Here is a 25,500-nt window from a genome sequence, read left to right as displayed (position 1 = left end):
AGGCGGGTTGACCGCTTTTCTCCCCCCATCTCCAGCTCACCCCCTCCCCCAAGGCCAGGCGTTTAATCTGGCGGACTCAGTGTGTGCAGTCAAAGCACCCACTAGACCTCCCATCCGGGCTGGAGGTGGGGGTGGGGCTTCAGACCTCACCTGCGGTGGGGGGACAGGGGGCCCAGCCCCGGCTACCTCCGCCCCCAATTCAGGGTCCTGCTGGCTTCTCCCCTGCCCTCACCGCCTCGGGGAGCCCAGCCGGACCTGGGCGGGCCTCCGTGCCCCGCAGCTTCCTTTCCAGCCACAGCCCGGGGCCTCCCCTCGTGGCCACACCTCCCCGGGCTCCGCAAGGGTTAAGGCGGCCGCGGAGAGGAGAGGTTTGGGCTGACGTCGCGCCGGCTGAAGGTGGTTCCCCTCGGATGAGGATGGGAGAGCCTGGCGAGCTGAAACCCGAGCTCCCGCTCAGCTGGGGCTTGGGGAGGTCCGCGTAGGAGCCGCCTGCCCGCCGGCCTCCCTCGGTCCCTCCCCAGCAGTCACTCCGGGCACCGCCGCGGGAACGATGGAGCTGGGCTGGTGGCCGCAGCTGGGGCTTGCTTTCCTGCAGCTCCTTCTCATCTCGTCCTTGCCAAGAGGTACTGTGGGTCGCATTCAGGACCCCCCAGGAGGGGACTTTTGTCTCCTGGGGTTAGTTAGGGGGCAGGAGCGAGGTGTCCCAAGAGAGGGTGCTGTGTGTCTGTGGGTGGTGGTGGTGAGCTTTCTTCTAGTGGGAATCTTGGGGGTTTGGCTGGTGGTGCTGAAGTGTCCCTCTTTCTAAGAACGTGACACCGTTTTTCTGCCATCGCAACTTGCGGGACTGAACTCCCTCAGGAAACGTACCAGCTTCAGTTTTATGTGCCTTTTTTTTTTTTTTTTTCTTAAGCTTTTTAAAGCACAAAATTATCGCCGGGGTTCTACTCAGGCTCAGGTGCCCTCTCTGACATGCAAAAGCCAAATATCTACCTGGAAAAAGCCCCCTCCCAGGTGAGCTGGGAGGAAAGAGGTGAATAAGAGCAGGGCTTACAGCGAGGGTATTTGTCCTGAGCATCTGGTTGAGGAAATCTCACACCACAACCGTTCAGAACAGATTCCCAGCAAGGGAGAGGTGCTCACTCAGCATATATACACTTCCTTTCCGATAAGGATGAGAAAGAAGAAGAAAAAGCCAGGGTGAAGAGTGCAAGTTGATTTGGGGGATGCGCAGAGTTTATTTAGAAAGAGCTGTGGCTTCTGTGTTTTTCACATGTCATTTTCTGAGCCACAAACCCCACGTCAGATAGGCTTCTGGGGCAAGTGAGGTTGAAACAAGACCCAGACAGAGCTCTTGGGAGCCTCTTGAGCCAGCAGAAGCAAGGGGAGAGCAGGCTTGTCCTGTGACTGCTCCTGGGCAAGCAGGGAAGGAGGACTTCTTAGGAGCATCTGTCCCTCTATGGCTAGAGAGGCCAGGTGTCAGGAGGCAAGGTGAGACCTCAAGAGGTAAGATGCACAGGTGATAAAATAGGGCAGCTTTGTGAAGGAGCAGGGAGTGCATAAGCCTTTGTTACTCCCCACTGTGGGGGTTACCTGACACCTGTGCTGGTGACCTGACACCTTTGCTTTACTTAAGAAGTGGCTGCTTCGTTGCTGCATGGAGCTGGCAAGTGCCCAACAATGAAACAGAGGAAGTTGGGTGGTGAGGGTGTAGAAAGCCATCAGCTACTGTAGAAGGGAAGCCGGACCTTGGCACATGTCGCTTCATGGTGAACAAAAACCGAGATACATGAAAAGCACCCCCGCCCACTTTAGTCAATACTTTCCATCTACCTGCCAGCCCCAAGTGAAATCTTCCTTGGTGATTTACTCTCAAGCTGAAGAGTGTTTCATTTGAATTTTGCCTTATTGGTGTCTGAAACAGCCCAATAATGTAGGGAGAAGGAGCCCGGGAGGGTGGAGTCTGATAATCCTTTAACCCAGCCTCTTGCCTGGGGTTTAGTTGGTGGCTTTTCCTTGAGACATGTCCCTGTTCCACCTCTGCCTTTTGGAGCCGACCTTCCAGGGCACAGTGGCCCAAGCCCAGCTCCAGAGGAGCCGGCTTCCTCCTATAGTGCCAGGGCTCCCACGTGTAGTTTTCTTGTCCCCGCATCTCTTTTTCTAACGTGGCAGGTGAGATGGCTGAAACCCATAAAAGCTGAAAACTAAAGCTCAGCTGCCCCTTTTTCCTTGCCCAGGATCTGAAAAACCCGTTTATCCCTGACCTGAGAATCTCTTATACCTTTTACTCAGGAAAGAAAGCTGACTCTGGTAAAGAATCGCCTGCCAATGCAGGAGACAGGGGTTCAGTCCTTGGGTGGGGGAGATCCTCTGGAGAAGGAAATGGCAACCCAGTCCGGTAGTCTTGCCTGGTGAATTCCATGGACAGAGGAGCCTGGCGGGCTACAGTCTATGGGGTCATAAAGAGTCAGACGCGACTTAGAGACCAAAACAAAACCAACAACAACAAAAAAAGCCAAACAGAAAAGAAGAGCTTCAGGGAATGTGCATGGCGTCTGGGCAGCCAAGCTGCTGACTGAGCTGGAGAGCAAGGCTATTTCATTGTCTGTCAAACATTCACGTTTAAAGGGAGCACAGAGGGATGGAGTGGAGAAGGAAAATATTTCAAGTTGTGAGCGAGTGAGTCCACTCCCTGCTGGAATTCTGAATCTGGCCCCCGTCAAGGAAAGCTTAGCAGCATATTTCCTCTAATTACTTTTCTAAAAAGAGCATTTGATGAGATGTAAACACCCACTGGGATGGCACGGCAGACGGTTGTTGCTCATCGACTCGGGACACGTGTCTGAGGATGAGAATCCAAACATCAGGCCAAGTGATAACCCAACACAAACAGCATGTGAGGGGAGAAACCCAATTCCACTGACTTCACCAAACAGCAGTCGCTCTGCCAGCAGGATCCAGCCTAAAAGGAACAACTCATTGAAAAGATGTGACTCTGGGGAATGAAGCTTTCACATGAATAACTTCACAAGTGTTGCTTCCAACAGACATTAGCTGGTGGGGAGCGAGCATCCAGGCAACCGGGGAGGATAATTTGAAGCCCAGATATGCAGTGGGCAGGAGCAACAGTGGAGAGAGGGAATGTGGAAAGAAAGCAAGGGGGAAGGAGTGGCAAGAAAAATTAGATGTTGGTTTATAATGGGATGTGTTAGCAAATTCCAAGGAGAGAGCTATGAAAATTGGGCCTTCTTGGCAGAGCTAGATTTTTGTGGGGACTATGAAGAGGGTTTTCTCTTGATATATACTCTGAGAATTCCTAGCTTTTCCAACAGGGAAATAATTTGATGGTGGGATCATGGGTTTCAGGAGCTAGGAGTGACTGGAGAGATCATTTAGTCAGAGTACCTTAAAAGGCAGAGAGCGAGGGGAGTAAACCTCTGAGCATTTATGATGGGCTCAGTGCTTAAACCGAAGCAGGGTAGGTGCTGTTATTTCCCAGATGGGGTTTAGAGAGGGTCTGTGACCTATTCAAAGATACATTAGGCAAGGTTCCTGGAAAAGTGAAACATTTGATATAGCAATTCCACCTCTGGGAATAGACACAAAATAAATGAAAGCGGAAACTCCAGCAAATATTCATACACTCGTGTCCACTGCAGCGCTATTGCCAGCAGCCAAAAGGGAGAAACAACCCACGTATGGGTAAACAGAATGTGGGTCTATACACACAACGGAATACTATTCAGCCTTAAAAAGGAGTGAAGTTCTCAACGTGGATGAGCCTTGAAAACATGATGTGAAAGAAGCCAGACACAAAAAGATAAATACTGTATGATTCCATTTATGTGAGGTGCCTAGAGGAGTCAAATTCATAAAGGCAGAAAGTAGAACAATGGTTACCAGGGGCTGGAGGAGAAGGGATTGGAGACTTAGTGTTTAATGGGCTTAGAGTGTCAGTGATCTGATGATACATTCTGGAGATGTATAGCAGTGATTGTTACACAGGCCATTGGACTGTACACTTAAAGGTGATCAAAATGGTAAATCTGTGTTATTTACATTCTGCTGCAGAAATGATTCCCAGGTGGCGCTAGTGGTAAAGAACCCACCTGCCAGTGCAGGAGATACAAACAGATGCAGGTTCAGTCCCTGGGCCTGGAAGATCCCCTGGAGAAGGAAATGGCAACCCACTCCAGTATTCTTGCCTGGTGAATCCCATGGACAGAGGAGCCTGGCAGGCTACCGTCCATGGGGTCTCAAAGAGTTGGACATGACTGAAGTGACTTAGCACAGTACAGCAACATGATAAAAAGAAAACACAAGAAGGTTAGTGGAGCCTGGGGTGAGCCCAGACTGTCAGATTCCTGAGCTCAAGCTCACCTGGTACCTGGCTGAGAAACTCACACAGCTAACAGCCTCCTACAGTGATGCGCATGTAATCGCGGCACGGTCTCAGGACACACGTGGCAGGAGAGGGTCCTTGCTCTCTCCCATGTGGGTGGCGCTGTTGTGTCGTGGGGTGACTCTACAAAGAGGAAGACTATTGCATGGAAGGGCTGGCAGCCTTTGGGTAAAGGTCTTCAGAAGTATTCAGCAGTGCTTGAAAGGTTTTGAACCTGAATGCTTTGAGGTGGGCTGGGTCCTCTGTCTGGTCTGACACCCCACTTCTCAGTTCACAGGTGTCTTACCTGCTAGTCCCTGCTTGTATTTGCCTTATTGATCTCTGTTCTTGGGAGGGATGGGGGAGAAATGGGATGTGAAAGAGAGAAAGTGGAAAGCTGGGTGCTGAATGGGGAGAGGTACAAGTGAGCATTTTGCAGCGGACAGGAACATAAATGTATTTTCACTTGTGTGTGTTGTGGAACACAATCTCACCTCTATGACCACCAGTAAAATGTTTTATGAATGCCCTTGAGGGTGAGCTGTTGGTTGAAGTTGAGGGTGAGGTTGGGTGTTATATTTGGGTCAGTAAGCTGGGGACAAAGCACCTTTGGATCCAGAGGCAGAGATGACCTGGAGCATGTAAGTCCCTTAGAAATATCCAGAAGCCTTAGGGAGGGCTTTGGAATGCTACTGGCAGGGACTGTGGTTTTGACTTAAATTTATCTGCATCTGGGTTACCCTGGCTAGACAGCATCGGCTGAGATTATGGCGTCTCTTGGTGTCTGGAGGACCTAATGATTGGCCTTAAGTCAGAAAATTATTTCCATCTGCCCTCCTAGGGGTGGCCGATCCCGATGCAAGAGAAAACCTCTCTACCTGCCTTTTCTGAGCCTAGTTCTAGAAGCTGCAATTGATTTGGGGGGAAGGGTGCACATTTCAGTAGTAAATGAGGGAAAGTGATACCCTGCTCCTCCCCTCATGTGGGAAGACCTGTCACCCCCACTTTGTGGATATTTGAAAGTCACAAGAGCCCAGATCTCTCTCATTTTATTTTAAAGGGGAGGGAAAACCAGTGTTTATATTTTCTAATTCCTGAATTCCAGGGCAGAAGACCCCGAGGCCAGCTGGAGCTTTGAAAGCTACCAGATCAGTGGCAGAAAGTTATCAGATTTCAAGCCTGGTCTGTGTTTAAGGAGTTCTGTTTGACAATCATCCCAAGATCTGGGCCAAAGCATTAGGTTTATAATGGAGAGAAAGAAGTAAAATGCAGGAAAAGTCAAACTCCATATCTATGAACAAAACCACTCAGGGAAGGTAGAGAATTAGAGTTGGCTGGAGATATTTCTCTTAACCAATGGGACTTTCTACTACTCACTGCCCAGTGCTGTTCCTTTCGTTGTTCTCGGTTGCTATTTGTGATACAGACACAGAGCCTGTGTGGGTTGAGAGTGGAGTAAGGAGGGCTGCACATCAGATATTTCACCTGTAATGGTGGAAACACCAGTGGTGGAAGCCTCATACCTAAGGGACCAGATCCCAAATAATCTACTGGTATTTGTGGTAAATACCAGGCATTCTCCTATATGTTTTACATGTATTCATTCAATCCTCACAACATACCTAGAAGGTAAGTAGTTATTATCCCTAGTTTACATACTGAGAGGGAGGCACAGTACTTGCCCAGGTCGCAGAGCTGGACATCAGTGTTTTGAACCCAGTCTGACCCCATAATGCATGTACGGAAGCAGTAACACTGCTATAGTCAGTAGTGGTATAGAAGATCTACCAACTATGGTAGATCTTCTGTCTGTATTTTGGCCAAAACATAAGGAATCACAGTATTAGTAAAAAGTCCTGGTTATCCTGTGGATATTCCAAGAGCTGATATTCCCCAGCCCCTGAGTCAGTAAGGTCACATGCTCAGCACTGTGGAGGCCGAATGGATGTAAGTGACGAGGGAGAGACCTCAGCAGTCCCCGTGGGACCACGTGGAACCCAAGAGGAGCCATTTTCTAGAGGAAACAGGAATGTTAAGCAGATCACAAATCCCACTCATTTCTGGGTAGCTGTCCACAGGCACATGCATCTCATTATGATTAGACATGGGAAGTGAGAATTTCTTTGTCTCATGGTCAAATTTTATAATCAAAATCACGTTTCTGTTTGTGGAGTGACAGAGTTAAGGCTGAGACGTGCTTCATGCCTGGCCCTGAGACCGTGGAGCACTAGTCTTTTATGGATTTATTCTGTCAAAATCGTCAATGTGTAAATTCTTAGGTGATGGAACAGGAGTAGCAGGCCTGGCCTGAATAAGGGGAGGCATTTTTCTTTCTTCTTTTTTTGGCATAACACAGCTGATGGATATTGCAGGGGATGGAGATGCAGCCTCCCTCCATTAATACTGAGATGGATTTTAACCAGTTCATTCCAACCTTGAATGAGGATCTGCTGTCTTTTGAGTCTTTTGTTGAGTGGTTAAGAGAGCCCAAATGAAGACACATGTTTCTGTCACCCTTCTGCCTCTGGAGTTGGGGACATGCCTTTATCCCTGCAGTGTAGGCATCTTTATCACTGCCCTCTCCGAGACTCTGGTTGTTTCAGGGGGCTGAGTTAGTGGTTTGGCAGCGAGTGTCGGTAAGTAGAAGTCTGGTCAGTTGGTTTGGTGATTGGAAAACCAGGGCTGCTGCTGCCAGAACAGAGTGAGGAACACATTCAGGCAACTTTAGCTCATGGGGAGGTGCAGCAAGTGTCCTCATAAGCTGAATTTATGATTGGTTAAAATAAATTTCCATCTAGCTTAGTGGAAAACCACTGGGTGGAGGAGGGATGTTGGCCTGGTTTGCTTCAAATCAAATCATTTGAGAACTCTGGCGAACTGAAGTATCAGTTTTTCAAACCCAGTTCTGTGCCCATTTACTTCATAGGATTCCTTTGAAGATGATCAGTTAATCCCCTATATTGTGCGACCCCACTTTGGAAGTCAGTGGTGATGGTGGAGAACATCTAGGAAGCCCAGGACAAGTTGCCTGAGCTTAGCTTCTAGCTGGTAGCATCTATTCCCATGTTTTAATATACGACTTCCTCACCTGGGATGCAAGCAGAAGGGAGGGCTTGGCTGGTATAAAGAATCTTTATTGCCTTACTTCTTGTTTGGCTTTCTGCCTCCCACTGGGTGGTTGACTGCTTGCTTCTAAGTGATGTTCAGCCTCCTTTCTCTGCAAACCTGGCTCCCCTGGCCAATTCACTGGTGGAACAGAACAAGTGAATATTCAAGTCTTCATGGAAATGAGATACAAACTGTAAGACACAAAAAGCAAAATATATTTAGCAGTAATGGACCCAACTGGGGCTTCCCTTGTGGCTCAGTGGTATAGAATCCACCTGCCAATGCAGGAGACTCAAGTTTGATCCCTGGGTCAGGAAGATCTCCTGGAGGAGGAAATGGCAACCCACTTCAGTATTCTTTCCTGGGAAATCCCATGGACAGAGGAGCCTGGCAGGCTACAGGTCTTGGGGTCGCAAAGAGTCAGACACGATTGAGTGGCTAAACAACAACAGAAGTGGACCCAATGGATTCCCTGTAAAATAGACTCCTAAAGGTCATAGCAGGAGCCATTTCTAACAGCAGTCTTTGTCACAAATAACCTGACCCTGGAAATCACATATGCCTGATATGTCTGCATTCATATATTTATTCAACAAACTATCTAGAGATAGCAGGATGAATGAGACCAGTCCTTTTCCTAAAGACACTTGTAATCTGTTGAGAGAGGTCATGGTCTAGCCTGGTGTTTTCCAAAGTAGGTTTCATGAGATACTAATATTAAAGGATATTCAGCAGAAATAATAAAACCTAGGATGTCATGGTAAAATAAGTTTGGGGAATGTGGGAATTAACTTGGTACAAAGAATATTATAGGCTCAGCAAAGCCCTACAATAAAGCAAGCTATTACTAGCATTTAAAAGGTTGTTCAGCTGCAGAACCTCTTTTCATGTCAGACCTTATACCATCAGTGGATTTGGCACTCTATGGAACACAGTTTTTTTCAGGTCTCTTGTTCATAATGGATAAAACATTGAAGAATATCTCTCTCACCATTATGGAGGACAAGGTAAGAAGGGAATTTGAAAATCTATAAAATTGGAGCGTCTCTTCGGCCTTCTGCTGAGAGACAGGCAGGAAGTCTGTTGTCTGCTCACTTCACACTTGCTGAGTCGTTGAAAGAACCGTCGGGGTGATCCCGGCCCTGTTGTTGTGATAAAAGTCCTCACCAGCATCGACCTGCGTAGTTCACCAAGAAAGCTTATTCTTGACCTACAGGGTGCTCACAGTAATGTGATTGCCCTGGGATCATTGGGTGGAATGAGGTGTGACTCTGATTAAGGTGCACGTGGTGATGTGACAGTCCCAGGGAGTGGTAAGAGCTGTGACTTGAGTTCCCCACTTAGGTTGTAACCTTGGTGACAGTTACACTGTCCCCACCTCAAAAATGAGGAGAATATTCGAGCATCCTTCTAGCTCCTGGGAACATTGAGTTCAAGATCCAAGTCCATTCATTAACCTCCCCCCATCTCAACACACATGTTGCTTTGTCTCCAATCTTTTCTTATTTACCCTCCTGTCTGCTAGTTTGGGTATAGCTCAGGCACCATGATCCTGATTTTTACAACCCGGAAGCGGTCTGGGCTGTTTACACTGGTGCTGTATCCCATAGAGACAGCACGTGAGTTTGAGCTGTTCATCAACCCCTTGTTTGCTGTTTCTGGGAACAGCTTTATTCCTCCCTTTCCTAAATATTGTTCTTGTTGGCATGCAACACAGTTTCTCCCTTAGCCCTCCCGTTGCCTGCCTCCTGTCTCTGCCCAGACTTGTTTCAGATTGGATGACTACAGTGGCAATGGATAAGGAATGAAGCAGCTCTTCCTTTTAAGGGTTTTCTGCCCAATCCATAGCCTTCTCAGCAAAGATTTAGCTCTTCCTGGCCATTGTATGTATTTCGTTTTTGCTGCTGATATCTTAGTATGGATGTGTTCAAGTTTGAATATACATGCATACAGAAAAATAAAATATAGGTATGGTTGTTGTTGTTCAGTTGCTCAGTTGTGTCTGACTCTTTGTGACCCCATGGACTGCAGCACACCAGGCTTCCCTGTCCTTCACTGTCTCCTGGAGCTTGCTCAAACTCATGTCCATTGAGTCGATGATGCCATCCAACCATCTTATCATCTGTCGTCCCCTTCTCCTCCTGCCTTCAATCTTTCCCAGCATCAGGATCTTTTCCAATGTGTCAGCTCTGAGCATCAGGTGGCCAAAGTATTGGAGCTTCAGCTTCAGCATCAGTCTTTCCGATGAATATTCAGGATTGATTTCCTTTAGGAAATAGATATAGTTATGTATACACTTATGTGTGTATATGGATGGATATGTATAAACATGGGGTGTAGAGTATTATGGTTTAAAACATGGGCCAGAGTTTGAATCCTGCCTCCATCATTTGTGGCTCTTTTCTTGAAAAATTACTTAACCTCTTTCATGTGGCCTTACAACCTTCCAACCTGTACACTGAGAATAATAGTGTCTTTATTTGAGTTTGAGAAGGGAATGGCGACCCACTTCGGTATTCCTGCCTGGAGAATTCCATGGACAGAGGAGCCTGGGGGGCTGCAGTCCATGGCTTTGCAAAGAGTTGGACATGACTGAGCGACTAACACACACACATGAGATAACCTATTTACTTTTAAATTATTATTGGGATATAGTTGATTTATTATTGTTTTTTTTAATTTATTTTCATTTGGAGTATAATTGCTTTACAATGTCATGTTGGTTTCTGCTCTATAACAGCATGAATCGCTATATGTGTACTTATGCCCTGTCCCTCTTGAGCCTCACTTCACCTTCCCCATCCCATCCCTCTAGGTAATCACAGAGCACTGAGCTGAGCTCCCTGTGCTATATAGCAGGCTCTGGAATAGCACTGAGCCATAAAAAGGAATAAATTGAGTCATTTGTAATGATGTAGATGAACCTAGAGTCTGTCATACAGAGTGAAGTGAAGTTAGAAAGAGAAAACCAACTACAGTTGATTTATAATGTGTTAGCTTCAGGTGGACAGCAAAATGAATCTGCTACACATGTACACATATCCACTCTTTTTTAGATTTTTTCCCCATATAGGCCATTACAGAGTGTTGACTAGAGTTCCCTGTGATATAGAGAAGGTCCTTTTTAGTTATCCATTTTATATATAGTAGTGTCTATGTGTCAATCCCAATCTTTGATTTATCCCTCCCTTCCAATTTACCCTCCCTCCTCCTTACCCTTTAGTGACCATAAGTTTATTTTCTACATCTGTAATTCTATTTTGTAGATCAATTCATTTGTCACCTTGTTCTTAGTTTCTACATATAAGTGATATCATATGGTATTTGTCTTTCTCTATCTGGCTTACTTCATTCAGTGTGACAATATCTCGGTGGTCCAGTGGTTAAGACTGAGCTTTCACTGCAGGGGGTGAGGGTTCGATCCCTGGTTGAGGAACTAAGATCCTGCATGCCACATGGCATGGCCAAAAAAAAAAAAAAAGAGAGAGAGAGAGAGCCTATTCAGTATAATGCTTTGCAAAAAGGAGTACTCAGGAAATTAAAGTCATCTTCTGCTCTTCTCTTTTCTAGTATTTTTCCCACTAGCACAGAAGGAATTAAGAAAGAGAAGTATTGGGTATTCTGTCTTTAGTAGGCTGGAATTTACATGGTCCTTTTCAGGCTCACTTCATCTTGGTGCACAGTCCTATCCTAGTCATCTGTCACCTGTGACTCTGTGTCAGAAAAAAAAATCTCCTAAAGATTCACCGTATGTTTATTTCTCTGAGACTTGCTTTCTCCCCTTGCTTTTATCATGCATCTGCCTTCCAACCTTAGGGTGAAATGCCTTCCACATGCCTAAGTTTGTCCATGTGCTGGATTCTTGCAGGGATTTGAGGGGCTGGAGTCTTGCAGAGTGGGGGATTCTGGGTCAGTGATGTTGTCTCCCAAACATGAGATGGTGCCCATGGCCACCTGTTGTGATTCAAGGGTAGAGCCAGCCAGGAATCCTCAGGCCAAAAGAAGTTCCCCTTCATCTTGTTCAAGCTTGTAGAGCTGGGGGAGGCAGCTATAATGAGGACTAGCCTGCATGAAGCTGCTGCCAGCTTAGGGCTTAGTGAACCATAGGACATACCATTATAAACGCATCACCCTCGTTCAACCTGACATCGGCTCTTGGCCATCTGCTTCTGCTTGGCATCAGTGAACCTGAACGTGAACACAGTAACACTGACTCTGGAGGCTCCTGGCAAAGGGATAGATGTGGTTGACCAAGGCCCCCATAGAGCCCTGGCAGACTCTGGCTCAGAAAGAAGGTTTTAAACATGTGGAGGATTGGGGAACAGGTGGGATTGTTTGTAGAATTCTTATGTCTGAGGAAATCCAGATTAGATTTTTAGGGTAAGCATAAGTGTTATTGTTTTCTTAAGGAAATATCTTTTCTTGTATTACTTTTAAAAATATTTATATATTTTTGTCTGTGTCGTGCAGCTTGTGGGATCTTAGTTACCTGACCAGGGATTGAACCTGCACCTTCTGCAGTGAATGCTCAGAGTCCTAACCACTGGACTGTCAGGGAATTCCCAAGTTTTATTGTTTCTTAATTTATATATTCTAATGCTTTGCTTGAATAATATTTGCTGGGTTCTATGGCCAGGAACTTTTAGGTGCATTATTAAAAAATTTTTAGTAGCCAATGCTAATTAAAAAAATAAGATCTATTCAGCTCATATTGCAGTGTTGGAAATAACCCAGAAGCAGCTGTCTTTCTGTGCGAGGGATTTCTAGCACAGTTGTTGAGGATAATGGCAACTTGGGGCCCTTCCAAGATGCTCAAGTTTGGGCTTCATTCCCTTTGGCTATAGATGCAGAATTTCTATTCCTAGAAGAGAAGCAGCAGGAGGTGAGGTATGTCCTATTTAAATAGGTGTCTGAAGAGGAGGTTTTAGAGAGAAGAGATTAGGAAATCTAAAAGCAAGGGGGAGGAACTCAGAATGCCATGATAGAAACAAGAACAGACTGCTTGAAATGCCATGTATGTGTGGGCCTCTGAGGGAGACAGTTACTCACCCCTCTTGTTCCCCTAGCCATCTGTATCTTAGCCACACATGTGATGGCTTAAAAAATTTTTTTTTGGAATATAGTTGTTGATTTACAACCTGAAACTAACACAATATTGTAAATCAACTATACTTCATTAGAGTATATTAGAATGTACAGCAAAGTGAGTCAGATACATATATATATATACACACACATTCTTTTTCAGATTCTTTTCCCATATAGGTTATTACAGAATTCTGAGTAGAGTTCTTTGTGCTGTACAGTAAGTCCTTGTTAACTATCTGTTTTATATATAGTAGTGTGTATACATTAATCCCAGTCTCCTAATTTATCACTTCCCCCCATGTTTCCCCTTTGGTAACCATAGATTTGATTTCCAGGTCTGGGAGTCTGTTTCTGTTCTGTAAGAAAACTTCATTTGTATCATTTTTTATTAGATTCAACATATAAGTGATATATATTTTTTCTTTCTCTGTCTGACTTTCTTAGTGTAAAAATTTCTAAGTCCATCCATATTGCTGCAAATGGCATTATTTCATTCTTTTTTATGGCTGAGTAATATTGAAATTAAAAGACGCTTACTCCTTGGAAGGAAAGTTATGGCCAACCTAGATAGCATGTTCAAAAGCAGAGACATTACTTTGCCAACAAAGGTTCATCTAGTCAAGGCTATGGTTTTTCCTGTGGTCATGTATGGATGTGAGAGTTGGTCTATGAAGAAGGCTGAGTACCGAAGAATTGATGTCTTTGAACTGTGGTGTTGGAGAAGACTCTTGAGAGTCCCTTGGACTGCATGGAGATCCAACCAGTCCATTCTGAAGGAAATCAGCCCTGGTATTTCTTTGGAAGGAATGATGCTAAAACTGAAACTCCAGTACTTTGGCCACCTCATGCGAAGAGTTGACTCACTGGAAAAGACTCTGATACTAGGAGGGATTGGGGGCAGGAGGAGAAGGGGACGACAGAGGATGAGATGGCTGGATGGCATCACTGACTCGATGGACGTGAGTCTGAGTGAACTCTGGGAGTTGGTGATGGACAGGGAGGCCTGGTGTGCTGCGATTCATGGGGTTGCAAAGAGCCGGACACGACTGAGTGACTGAACTGAACTGAATATTCCAACATGTGTATGCACCGTATCTTCTTTATCTGTTGATTGTTTTAATTCTACAGTGAATAATGGTAATGTCTCAACAAACACGCAATTTTTCTTCCAAAGCACTTTATGCTTATTGCCTCTTTAACTGCAGTGACATTAACAACCCCATCAGTCTACATCCATTCTCTTGAGATTTGAGGAAAATGCCACAGCAAGATGTCTTGTTTGTGATTGTCCAGCAGCATAAATGAGAGGCAGATTCAGTATTAAAATTTGAGTAATCTGATTCCCAAGTGTGTTCACTTCACCAGTGATGCATTCTTGATCTGTAAAGTCAAAGTTGTGAACTGTCGAGAATCAAAGTATTGTGTTGAAAAGAATAAGACTTTGGCCCTAGAAAGAGCTGGCTTTTTCACCTGAAAGCTTGCCACCTAGGACAGTTTATTTACCATTCTGTTCCTGAGTGTCCTCATCTGTTAAATGAAGAAAATGATACTTACTTTGAAGGGTGGCTCTGAGGATTCAGTGAACTGGTTTCTTTCAAAGGCTTGGATACGTTCTTGTGGGGGCTGGGACCCAGGGAGAGGGGACAATGAATGAGACATGACAGAGTGGAGCAGTGTGCTTAATAAAGGATGAAGAGGGGAAGAAAGTGACAAATTGATTTTTGCTTCCCTTTCCTCCCCAATGTACTAAGGCCTGCAAACTAGATTTCTAGGGAGTCTGTTAAAAGACTTATCACTCCTGATACCCAAAGGGGATGATGAACGTGTTGACTTTCCAGCTATCATTATCTTATTACCAAGAGGAGCTATGAGAAGGGGAAGACCAAGGTCAACTGAGGGTAGGAATCCAGCCAGGCTGGGACTGAGAGTCACTGGTGGTGGGAGGGTTTTCAAAGTCACAGGAGATATTGAGTCATCAAGAGCCCTAGTAACCATTCCATCGCCCCTGACTCACAGCATTTCCATCTGGGATTTGCCTGGCATCTGTCATCAGCCCCATGGAGTGGGCGGTCAAACCTTCAGGTGGTTAGGAATGTACTGTGTTAGAAATCAATAGGGGGAGTTCAGAGAGCCTGAGAGGAGGTGGGGGAGTGAGTGGGGATGAGAGGGCAGCCCAAGCTGCCTAAGTGTAGGACTATGATTCCTACATCTTTTTTTTTTTTTTTTCCCCTTCTGGTCTTAGGTTTATAATGTAAAGGACAGCAAAACACTCAGTAGAGATTTTCATTAAATGTGGTTAGAGGGGAGGGCTGTGGGGTTTTTAAGTGGAGACAAAGGCATATTCTAACATCAAAGAGGAGTGAGCCCTTGATGAAAGCCCCTTTCTTTGCCACCTTCTGGGGTGGCCTCAGCCTGGGCCTTTGGTCTGACAACCGACATCATATATGGAACAGGCCAACTCACATTTTCATCAAGAAGTCTCTGACTTTTTTCAGATTCGCCTGAACAGTTACTGTGTCAGCTTACTTCCTTGAAACCTGGTGTTGAAAGTGTGCTACTCAGAGATGATGCTGTGGGGACTCCATTGCCCCTTCTGCCCTTCTGTGGAGTTAAGCCCTGGTTGTTTGAGGGATTAAGTGTTCTCCGTCTTGTCAGCAGGAGAAATATATCAGTGTTGGAGAGCCTTAACGCTAGCTGCCAGGCTGTGAAAATAATGCCGAAGGCCCTGAGGACAGCCAGCTTCTCTCACTCATTCATTCATCTTTTTCACCACATCTATAAAAACTGAACCTGGGCTTCCCTGGTGGCTCAGTGGTAAATAATCCGCCTGCCAATGCTGGAGACATGGGTTCAGTCCCTAATCTGGAAAGATCCCACACGCTGTGGAGCATCTAAGCCCGTGCTTTACGACTACTGAACCTATTCCCTAGAGCCCGGGGGCCGCAACTACTGAAGCCCTCGTGCCCCAGAGCCCATGCTGCAATGAGAGACTGCCGCAGTGAGAAGCCGTGCACGGCAACTGGGGAGTGGCCCCTGCTCACCGCAAGGAGAGAAGAGCCTGAGCAGCAACGAAGACCCAGCGCAACCAAAAATAAATAAATAAATAAAATTTAAAATAAGCAAAAGCAGAACCTGTGCCAGTCAGTCGGCACTGCCTTGGTGTTTGCATGAATAAAACAGAACTGAGAGGTTAAGTGTCTTGTGTTTTCCAGCGTGAATTCGGGAAAAAGCAGAGCTGGACCATTGTAAGTGAAATCTCCACTCATGGGGGCTGCCCCTGAGGAAGGGCTTGGGCAAAGCCTGTGATACCGAAGTATTGAGTCAGCCAAAAAATTTGTTTATGTTTTTCCGTAAAATTTTATGAACTTTTGGCCAACCCAATACTCTGCAACTCTCTGGATATTTGTTTACCCTGATTTACGAAAAAAAAAAAAAAAAGAGGAAAGAGAAGCACTTGTCCACACAAAATAATGATGCAGCAATTTAAAATCACTTCTCAGGACTACTCAAGGTCAAGAGAAGATGTTCATGACTGAAGTAAAGAAATAAAGCAGTTTCTAAAGAAAACCAAAAATATAATAGGTTACCAGTTTTGAGAGGTTAAGAAGACTGTACACATCTTTTAGCGTCTATGTGTGAATGTATATGTTAATTAAAAGATGACAATTGAATGGTAAGTTATTTCTGAATACTTTTTCTTTATGTATAATTTTATTTTTTGATGCTTTCACAAGAAATCTTTTCTATTACAGTATAAGGTCTTTTATGGGTTTCTCTGGTGGCTCAGATGGTAAAGAATCTGCCTGCAATGCATCCCTGGGTCAAGAAGACCCTCTTGGAGAAGGGAATGGCAAACCACTCCAGTATTCTTGCCTATAGAATTCCATGGAGAGACGAGCCTAGTGGGCTATAGTCTCTGAGGTCACAAAGAGTCTGACATGACTGAGCGACTAACACTTTCACTTTTCATAGAGTGTTTTATAAAAAAAAAAAAAAAACTTTATCCAATGGAAGAGTTCAGATAAATGAATGAATGTATAATATGCCTGGAACTTTGTGAGTTCAATTTTGCTATGTGATTATGGGCACGTGCTTGACTCTTTGGTGCCTTGGATGATTCCAGGTGGTGCTCTGTGAGTTCTTGATGCTTAGTTTGTACTTATTTCCTAGGAAGCACTGGCAGAATAAAACTCATTTGTGGTTTAATAAGACTGTTCTTTTTTTCTTGTTGTTTTGTAAATAAAGTTTTATTGAAACACTGTCATGCACATCTGTTTATATATTATCTGTGGCTATTTTCTATTGAGTAGTTGCCACAGAGACCACGTGACCCACAAACTAAGACAACATTGGAAAGCAACTATACTCCAACAAAAATTAATAAAAAATTAAAAAGATAAAGTTAAAATGCCAAGAAAAATGTACCTGCCTCTTTACAAAAACCATTTACCAATCCCTAGGTTAGACAACCAGTAAGGCTTTGTTCTTAAATGTGGACAGCAAAGTAACCTTTGTTACCCAAAAAACTGGAGGTTGTCCTGGCCTATTTTGCCCTCAGCAGCAGGCTTGCTCATGTCTTCCCTAAGCCTGAAATTCTGCAGGCCTCCCTTTCTTCTCAGAATTCCCTAAAAAAATGTCTTTGGAGTTTCTCTTTGCTTATTTCCTACTTAGCTCTTTTCCTCACTGATAAAGTGAAGAGGTCAGAGTAACTCATTTTAACTTACAAGAAAATATTACCCATTTTTCTGGATCGTTTTTAAAATTAAATTGCATGAACAATATAAAAACACTTTAGCTAAACAAATATTAAAATGCTTTAGCATACATGCAGGAAAACCTTCAGTTGCTTTTCCGCTGTTCATGTTTCTTTAAATCCTAGTTTTTGTAACTGGCTTTTAGCATCATATTGAAATTCCCTGAAGTTTGTACGTTTATGCATGCATGTCTTCGTGACCCCATGGACTGTAGCCCACCAGAATCCTCTGTCCATGACATTTTCAAGGCAGGAATACTGCAGTAGGTTGCCATTTCCTCCTCCAGGAGATCAGAAGCCAAATGACCAGTGTGCCCTTTGCCCGTTGTCACAAATGGAGGAGGAAAAGTCCAGGAGATTGTTTTTGTCTGCTTATTGTATTTTCAGATCTCTTCAGCTGATCAACTTTAAATATTTCTCATAGAATATTTCTTAATCAACTTACCTGTTTATTTCTTACATATACGTTTGGGGCACGTTCCTGTCTCTTTTCCAGCCAGGTGAGAAGTAGGGTGATGGACTTAGGGGGGCCGAGTCAGTAACACCATTAGCCCTGTCTCCTCCCTCACTTCCATGTTCCTGGGCAGTGACCTTTTCTTGGGAAATGATAGATTTTTATTTGTTATCTTATTTAACCCCCCTTATGGTGTGATCACTGACCTAGAGCCAGCCATCCTGGAATGTGAAGTCAAGTGGGCCTTAGAAAGCATCACTACGAACAAAGCTAGTGGAGGTGATGGAATTCCAGTTGAGCTATTTCAAATCCTGAAAGATGATGCTCTGAAAGTGCTGCACTCAATATGCCAGCAAATTTGGAAAACTCAGCAGTGGCCGCAGGACTGGAAAAGGTCAGTTTTCATTCCAATCCCAAAGAAAGGCAATGCCAAAGAATGGTCAAACTACCGCACAATTGCACTCATCTCACATGCTAGTAAAGTAATGCTCAAAATTCTCCAAGCCAGGCTTCAGCAATACGTGAACGATGAACTTCCTGATGTTCAAGCTGGTTTTAGAAAAGGCAGAGGAACCAGAGAGAAAATTGCCAACATCCACTGGATCATGGAAAAAGCAAGAGAGTTCCAGAAAAACATCTATTTCTGCTTTATTGACTATGCCAAAGCCTTTGACTGTGTGGATCACAATAAACTGTGGAAAACTCTGAAAGAGATGGGAATACCAGACCACCTGACCTGCCTCTTGAGAAATCTGTATCAGGTCAGGAAGCAATAGTTAGAACTGGACATGGAACAACAGACTGGTTCCAAATAGGAAAAGGAGTACATCAAGGCTGTATATTATCACCCTGCTTATTTAACTTATATGCAGAGTACATCATGAGAAATGCTGGGCTGGAAGAAACACAAGCTGGAATCAAGATTGCCGGGAGAAATATCAATAACCTCAGATATGCAGATGACACCACCCTTATGGCAGAAAGTGAAGAACTAAAGAGCCTCTTGATGAAGGTGAAAGAGAGTGAAAAAGTTGGCTTAAAGCTCAACATTCAGAAAACGAAGATCATGGCATCTGGTCCCATCACTTCATGGGAAATGGATGGGGAAACAGTGGAAACAGTGTCAGACTTTAATTTTTGGGGCTCCCAAATCACTGCAGATGGTGATTGCAGCCATGAAATTAAAAGACGCTTACTCTTTGGAGGGAAAGTTATGGCCAACCTAGACAGCATATTGAAAAGCAGAGACATTACTTTGCCAACAAAGGTCTGTCTAGTCAAGGCTATGGTTTTTCCAATGGTTATGTATGGATGTGAGAGTTGGTCTGTAAAGAAAGCTGAGCACCGAAGAATTGATGCTTTTGAACTGTGGTATTGGAGAAGACTCTTGAGAGTCCCTTGGACTACAAGGAAATCCAACCAGTCCATCCTAAAGGAAATCATTCCTGAATATTCATTGGAAGGATTGATGCTGAAGCTGAAACTCCAATACTTTGGCCGCCTGATGTGAAGAGCTGACTCATTGGAAAAGACCCTAATGCTGGGAAAGATTGAGGGCAGGAGGAGAAGGGGACAACAGAGGATGAGATGGTTGGATGGCATCACTGACTCAAAGGACATGGGTTTGAGTGAACTCCAGGAGTTGGTGATGGACAGGGAGGCCTGGCGTTCTGTGGTTCATGAGGTCGCAAAGAGTTGGACACGACTGAGTGACTGAGCTGAACTGAACTGAACTGAACCCTGTAGTCCTGTAGATGTGGTGCTAATATCCCTCCATGACCATCCATTTGTTCTCTTTGCGTTGCATATTTCCTCGTCACGGTGAGTGATCCTCTGTTTGTGAGGTCCTTTATCCAATGTCTACTCCTCTATGAGGCTGTGAGTTCATTCAACATCTGCTCCCCTATGAAACTCCATGGGAATGGTGTCTGTTCTTCTCTCCCTTGTATCCCAGCACTCAGCCTCCTACCTGGGACGTGGTGGATGCTCAGTAAACACTTGTGGGATGAAAGAATGAACTCATCAGTTCACCCACAGTCTTGGCACTGTGCTCAGTGGGAAAACTGAGGACCGGAATGGTTAAAAGACTGGCCTTGGGTTAACCTGTCTTTTGAGAAGACACAGTGTGTTAAGTTCCCTGTGGATGATGTAACATTACCACAAACTTAGTGACTTAAAACAGTGCAGTTGTATTTTTGTACAGTTCTGGAGCTCAGTGGTCTACAGTGAGCCTTAGGAGGCCAAAATCAGGGTGATGGCAGGCCTGCATTCTTTGGATGCTCGGGGAGAAGCCGTTTCCTTTCCTTGTCCAGCTTCTGCAGGCTGCCTGTGTTCTTTCAGCTGTGGTCCCTTCTTCTATGTCGAAAGCACAGCACTCTGATCTGTCTAATGCTGCTGTTGTCACACTCTATTCTGACTGACCCTCCTGCCTCCCGTTTATAAAGATCCTTGAGATTACATTTGCCCTACCTGGACAAGCCCCCATTCTCTCCCCATTTCAGGATCCTTAAATTAGTCACATTGGCAAAATTCCTGTTGTCATGTGAGGTCACATTTTCATTGGTCTTGAAGGTTAAGATATGTACATCTTTGGGGCTGTTTTTCTGTCTTCCAGACAGACTGCTTGGGAAGGAGCCAGCTGGCTGACTTGGCAGACAGTATAGAAATGGACTTCCCTGGGGTCATTCCCTTTGGCTAAGACGATACAATATTCTGGACCGTACCTATGAAATTAATGTATGTGCCGGGGGCGGGGGGGGGGGTGGGGGCAGAGTGGACTTGTTCATTGAAATAAAGAGAAATGCCAGTGAAGGCATTTTAGGAAATTAATTTCTTGGGTAAAGAGAGGCCCACAGTATTCCATGGCTGGACTAGCCTGCTGCTTTAGGAAAAACAGGCTCCACCCTCTACTGCAGTGGAGCAAACCTTGCTTGGCTTTCCACATTTATAAAAGTACAAGACTTACAAAAGTTGCAAGTAATTTTTATTCTGTCAGTGTCCCCCAGGAGTCATCAATATTTGTAAATTCTTAGAAAACCTGGAAGGATGGAGTACTTGCCCTCAGATGAGCAAAGGGAGGGGTAAGACATGAGCCACACCCCACAGGCATGTCAGATGTTCAGAGAGTTGAGAAATCATATGGCTGGACAAGGCAGAGGCTGGCGCCAAGGGATTGGGACCCAAGTTAGATAACCTAGGCCAGTTGTTCTACACCCTTCATCATGGGAGGGAAACTGCCCCTGTTTGATATCAGCAAATTATTGAGCAGAACAAGCTCTCCTGGCTCATCGCTCTGACCCACTGGATGAAAATTCTTGACTGTTGAAGCTCTAGAGTGGAGGCTGATTCATTCAGCAAGGATTTGTCCAGTGTCTCTTGCATGCCAGGCCCATCCCTATCTATGGTGGACAAATCAGATGAGGTTTCTGCCAGCTTCTGGTCATGTGAGAGAGCTTTGCCAACAAAGGTCCGTCTAGTCAAGGCTATGGTTTTTCCTGTAGTCATGTATGGATGTGAGAGTTGGACTGTGAAGAAGGCTGAGCGCCGAAGAACTGATGCTTTTGAACTGTGGTGTTGGAGAGACTCTTGAGAGTCCCTTGGACTGCAAGAAGATCCAACCAGTCCATTCTGAAGGAGATCAGCCCTGGGATTTCTTTGGAAGGAATGATGCTAAAGCTGAAACTCCAGGACTTTGGCCACCTCATGCGAAGAGTTGACTCATTGGAAAAGACTCTGATGCTGGGAGGGATTGGGGGCAGGAGGAGAAGGGGATGACAGAGGATGAGATGGCTGGATGGCATCACCGACTCAATGGACGTGAGTCTGAGTGAACTCCGGGAGTTGGTGATGGACAGGGAGGCCTGGCGTGCTGTGATTCATGGGTTGCAAAGAGTCAAACACGACTGAGCGACTGAACTGAACTGAAGTATGTGTAAGGTGTTATCTTGTTGTGCCTTTGATTTTCAGTTCCCTAATGATTTGTGGTGTTGAGCATCTTTTCACGCGTTTATTGGCCATTTGTATATTTTCTTTGGAGAAATGTCTATTCATGTCATTTGCCCATTTTAAAATTGGGTTGTTTCATTTTTTGTGGTTGAGTTGAAGGGGTCTTTTATATATTCTGGATATTAAATCCTTATCAGATATATGATTTGCAAAATCTCCCCCCATTTTTAAGTTGTCCTTTCACTTTCGTAAGAACGCACTGTGTTGCACAAAAGTTTCTAGTTTCGACGAGTCCGGTTTGTCTGTTTATCTTTTGTTGTTTTTCGTGTCATGCCTAAGAATCCAAGATCATACCAAGTCAAGCATCATGGAGACTTACTCCTATGTTTTCCTTTACTTCCCTTCACTTTTAACCATTAAATTCTCTTCTAGATTTTAAAAAGTATTCATTTCATCCCACCAAAATCAGAAACATGAGAAGCTCAGCTGAGTAAGTTCTAGTGTGTCCTAGAGGAGCTCCCAGAATAGTTCAGGAAACAAAATTGCAGCGATGACAATATCATAGTGATCGATGCCACTTGTTCCCAAATGCCAGGGTGAAGGTCTTTGCTGCCCTACCAGTGTTTGTGGAAAAGCAATGAGGGATTTTTTTCATAAAACTGCATGTATTCGTTCTAAGAAACTGTCCCTTATCATGCAAGTGGTTCCTTTCTATGATGCTAGAATGTTCTTATGACCAGAGGCCGAGCGAAGATGGTAAGAGTTTTTCTATATGACTCTACTTGGCAAATTAAGAATGATCTACTCTTTGTCAGACTTCCAAATTTAGGGAAGGAAAACAGAAAACTAAGTTATGAAATTTAAGAGGTTAGAAGCCACCATAGATTTTAGAGTTGGTTTACATGGGTCTGCAAAGTTTGATGAGGATCCTGGCCTGGGGTCTTTAGGGAAGCCTTCACAGGGAAGCCCGATTTGTTTTCTTCCTCAAATATCTGCTATTTGAGGAAGCATACAAAAAGCATACATATAACAAAAAGCATACATTTCCTGAGTGTCTATGTTTATTTCTATTTTTGCTAGAGTATATCAGACCACTGCTTACAGCGACACAGGTTGTGCACTGCACAATCCCAAAAGGAACCACCCACCTGCATAGCTGCACAGCACAGCCAGGCATTTGGGCCGTCGGAAAAGTCTGGTGACCACTCTCTAGGCCAGTTCTATCAAGTACAAGGCTGAATGCCAAGTAGAGACAATGCCATTTCCTATCTGACCTATTTCTGATTCAGTCATCTTAGTGCAAAATTTTTTAGGACTAGAGAGTTGGGACAGGAGGAAAAGGAAATCAAAGTGAGGTCTTGTTTCTTACCCTGGATTCCTCTGGGCAACCACCAACTGATTACTCTTATAGTTTTTGCTAGATGGTTTTTCCTTTTCATTTACCTAAGATATATTTTAGGAAAAAAGAAAGAAATTCTATCCAGAAAGGAGTACTGCTTTCTCATGGGAAAGAACACTCAGTTGTATTGAGGGATTGAATGAAGTTCTGCCAATGAGTTCACTCTTATAAAACATTGAAATTCTCCCAAACATACTAATTAAGATACTTTTTGTCTTTTCTGCTGGTTTTAGCTTTGAAGATACCATAAAAATGGTTTGCTGCAAAATCCAGGAGCCAAGTTTGGAGGAAATGCCATGGTCTCTACTGGGCATTCAGCCTTGTACTTGATAGAACTAGCCTAGAGAGTGGTCACCAGACTTTCCTGACGGCCCCAATGCCTGGACTGTGCTGTGCAGTTGTCCAGTTGGATGGTTCCTTTTGGAATTGTGCAGTGCACAACCTGTGTAGCTGTAAACAGTGGTCTGATATACTCTAGCAAAAATAGAAATAAACATAGACACTCAGGAAATGTATGCTTTTTGTTATTTATGTGCATGTGTGTTAATCCACTTAGATTCTATATTGATAAAACATGATTTCTTTTTTATTAAAAATAGAAATGAATAGCACCTTTGAAATTTGAAATAACAAATTTCTCCTGTGCCCCACTGGATGGTTTTGAACATCCTTCGGGCAGGTTCCAGGGCAAGGTGCTTCTTGGCAGTAGAGTACTTCTGGGGCTTTCCCATTCCGGCCAGGCCCCCCATCCTCACTTGCTGCTTTCTGTTTCAGAGTACACAGTCATCAATGAAGCCTGCCCTGGAGCCGAGTGGAATATCATGTGTCGGGAGTGCTGTGAATATGATCAGATTAAATGTGAGTGCCCTGGAAAGAAGGAAGTGGTGGGTTATACCATCCCGTGCTGCAGGAACGAGGAGAATGAATGTGACTCCTGCCTGATTCACCCAGGTGAGTGTGCACTGGGAGACCTTGGATCACCTCCATGTTTTCTGAGGTCACTGATGGAAGCAGGCAGAACACTTGAATTCTGACAGGTAGACATCAGGGGTTGTGATGCCATAATGATTAAAAGTGGCATAACTCTACCCACTCTAAATACAGGCAGAGGAATTGGAGGGTTAGTGCCCTTTTCAGTGCCAAACTTACAAAGCTGTGGATTCATCTACTTATTCATTCATTGAACAAACAGACTGTGCGCCCCTGTATACTATGGCAAGTACTGGGAACACAGTGCTTTAGAAAAAGAGACATTCCTGGCATTTCTAGAACTTGCAGCCTGGTGGGGGAGATGGAAGAGTAAATAGGTAGAGCTGTAATGTATGATGGGAGGTGCTGTGATAGAGATCACGGGTGCCGTGGGAGCCTGGGTGGGGACGGGGGCGGGTGACTTATTAGAGGAGGTGATATGCATGCTGAAGATAGAGGCAGCAAACTGAGGAGTGTGAAGGGAATCTAGTAGAGAGGTCAGGCCATAGAGAATAGCACGTGCTAAGGCTCCGTGGCAAGAGAAAGCATGGAGTTTAGGGAACTGCAGATCACACTAGAAACACTAGAAACACATTAAGAGTGAAACTCAGTGACAACACAGCTCTCAGCAGACAGACACTTCAGCGAAGGAAAATCAGTGAGATGCTGAAGGGCTCTGCAGGCAGTATTATGATGTTTAAGCTATATCCTGAAGATATTTTATGTAACACTTGGAGATCTTTTAGTAAAGAGGTGAAAGCCGATTTTCTTTTCAGCCACAATATGGAGAAAGGATTGGAGGAAGGGCACAATTAGAGGTAGGGAAAGAATAACGGAGACCTTGATGAAGAGAAGCCCTGTGGATGGGGAGAGGTGGAGGGATCTGAGAGAGATCAGAGAGTGCAGTTGATGGCAGTTTGGAGTTGGCTGGAAGGGAAGGGAAGCGCAGAAGTCAAGGGTGATGCTTGGGCATTTGGGAACTGGTCCCAGTAATAAGTATTCTTGCCAGGAAAATCCCATGGACAGAGGAGCTTGGTGAGCTACAGTTCATGGGGTCACAAAGAATCGGACACGACTGAACACGCGTGCACCACCACACCACCCAGTGATATGAGAGCATCCTAGGACGAGATGGGGCCTTCCCAGGTCACGGTGCCCATTCCTTTGGCTTTACATCAAGCTAGACTTGCCTTCCCCCAAACCCCAACTTCCCTGGCCCCCACCACAGAGGAGATGGTGATTTTCCTTCACTGAAGTGTCTGTCTGCTGAGAGCCGTGTGGACACTGAGTTTCACTCTTAATGTGTTTCTAGTGTGATTAGCAACTCACTGAATGGTTTCTTGGTGCTTTCATATCTGCTGCCTTGTGAGTCCTTTTCCCTTCTGGGCCTGTTCAAACAGAGGATG

General features: G+C 44.7%; 1 protein-coding gene across 1 annotated transcript in view; it reads left to right on the top strand.

Annotated features, from left to right (window-relative positions):
- The first annotated feature begins 485 nt into the window (after window positions 1–485).
- PAMR1 (peptidase domain containing associated with muscle regeneration 1) overlaps window positions 486–25,500 on the top strand; it is a 77,511-nt gene continuing 52,496 nt past the window's right edge. Inside the window, 2 exon segments of the mRNA NM_001015591.1 lie at window positions 486–623; window positions 23,900–24,076. Coding sequence (NP_001015591.1) covers window positions 551–623; window positions 23,900–24,076 — 250 coding nt within the window. The 5' untranslated portion in view covers window positions 486–550.

The sequence above is a fragment of the Bos taurus genome, chromosome 15, assembly GCF_002263795.3.
Source record: "Bos taurus isolate L1 Dominette 01449 registration number 42190680 breed Hereford chromosome 15, ARS-UCD2.0, whole genome shotgun sequence".
NCBI lineage: Eukaryota > Metazoa > Chordata > Mammalia > Artiodactyla > Bovidae > Bos > Bos taurus.
Note: the sequence above shows the minus strand (reverse complement) of the source record. Positions and strands in the feature narration are given on the sequence as shown.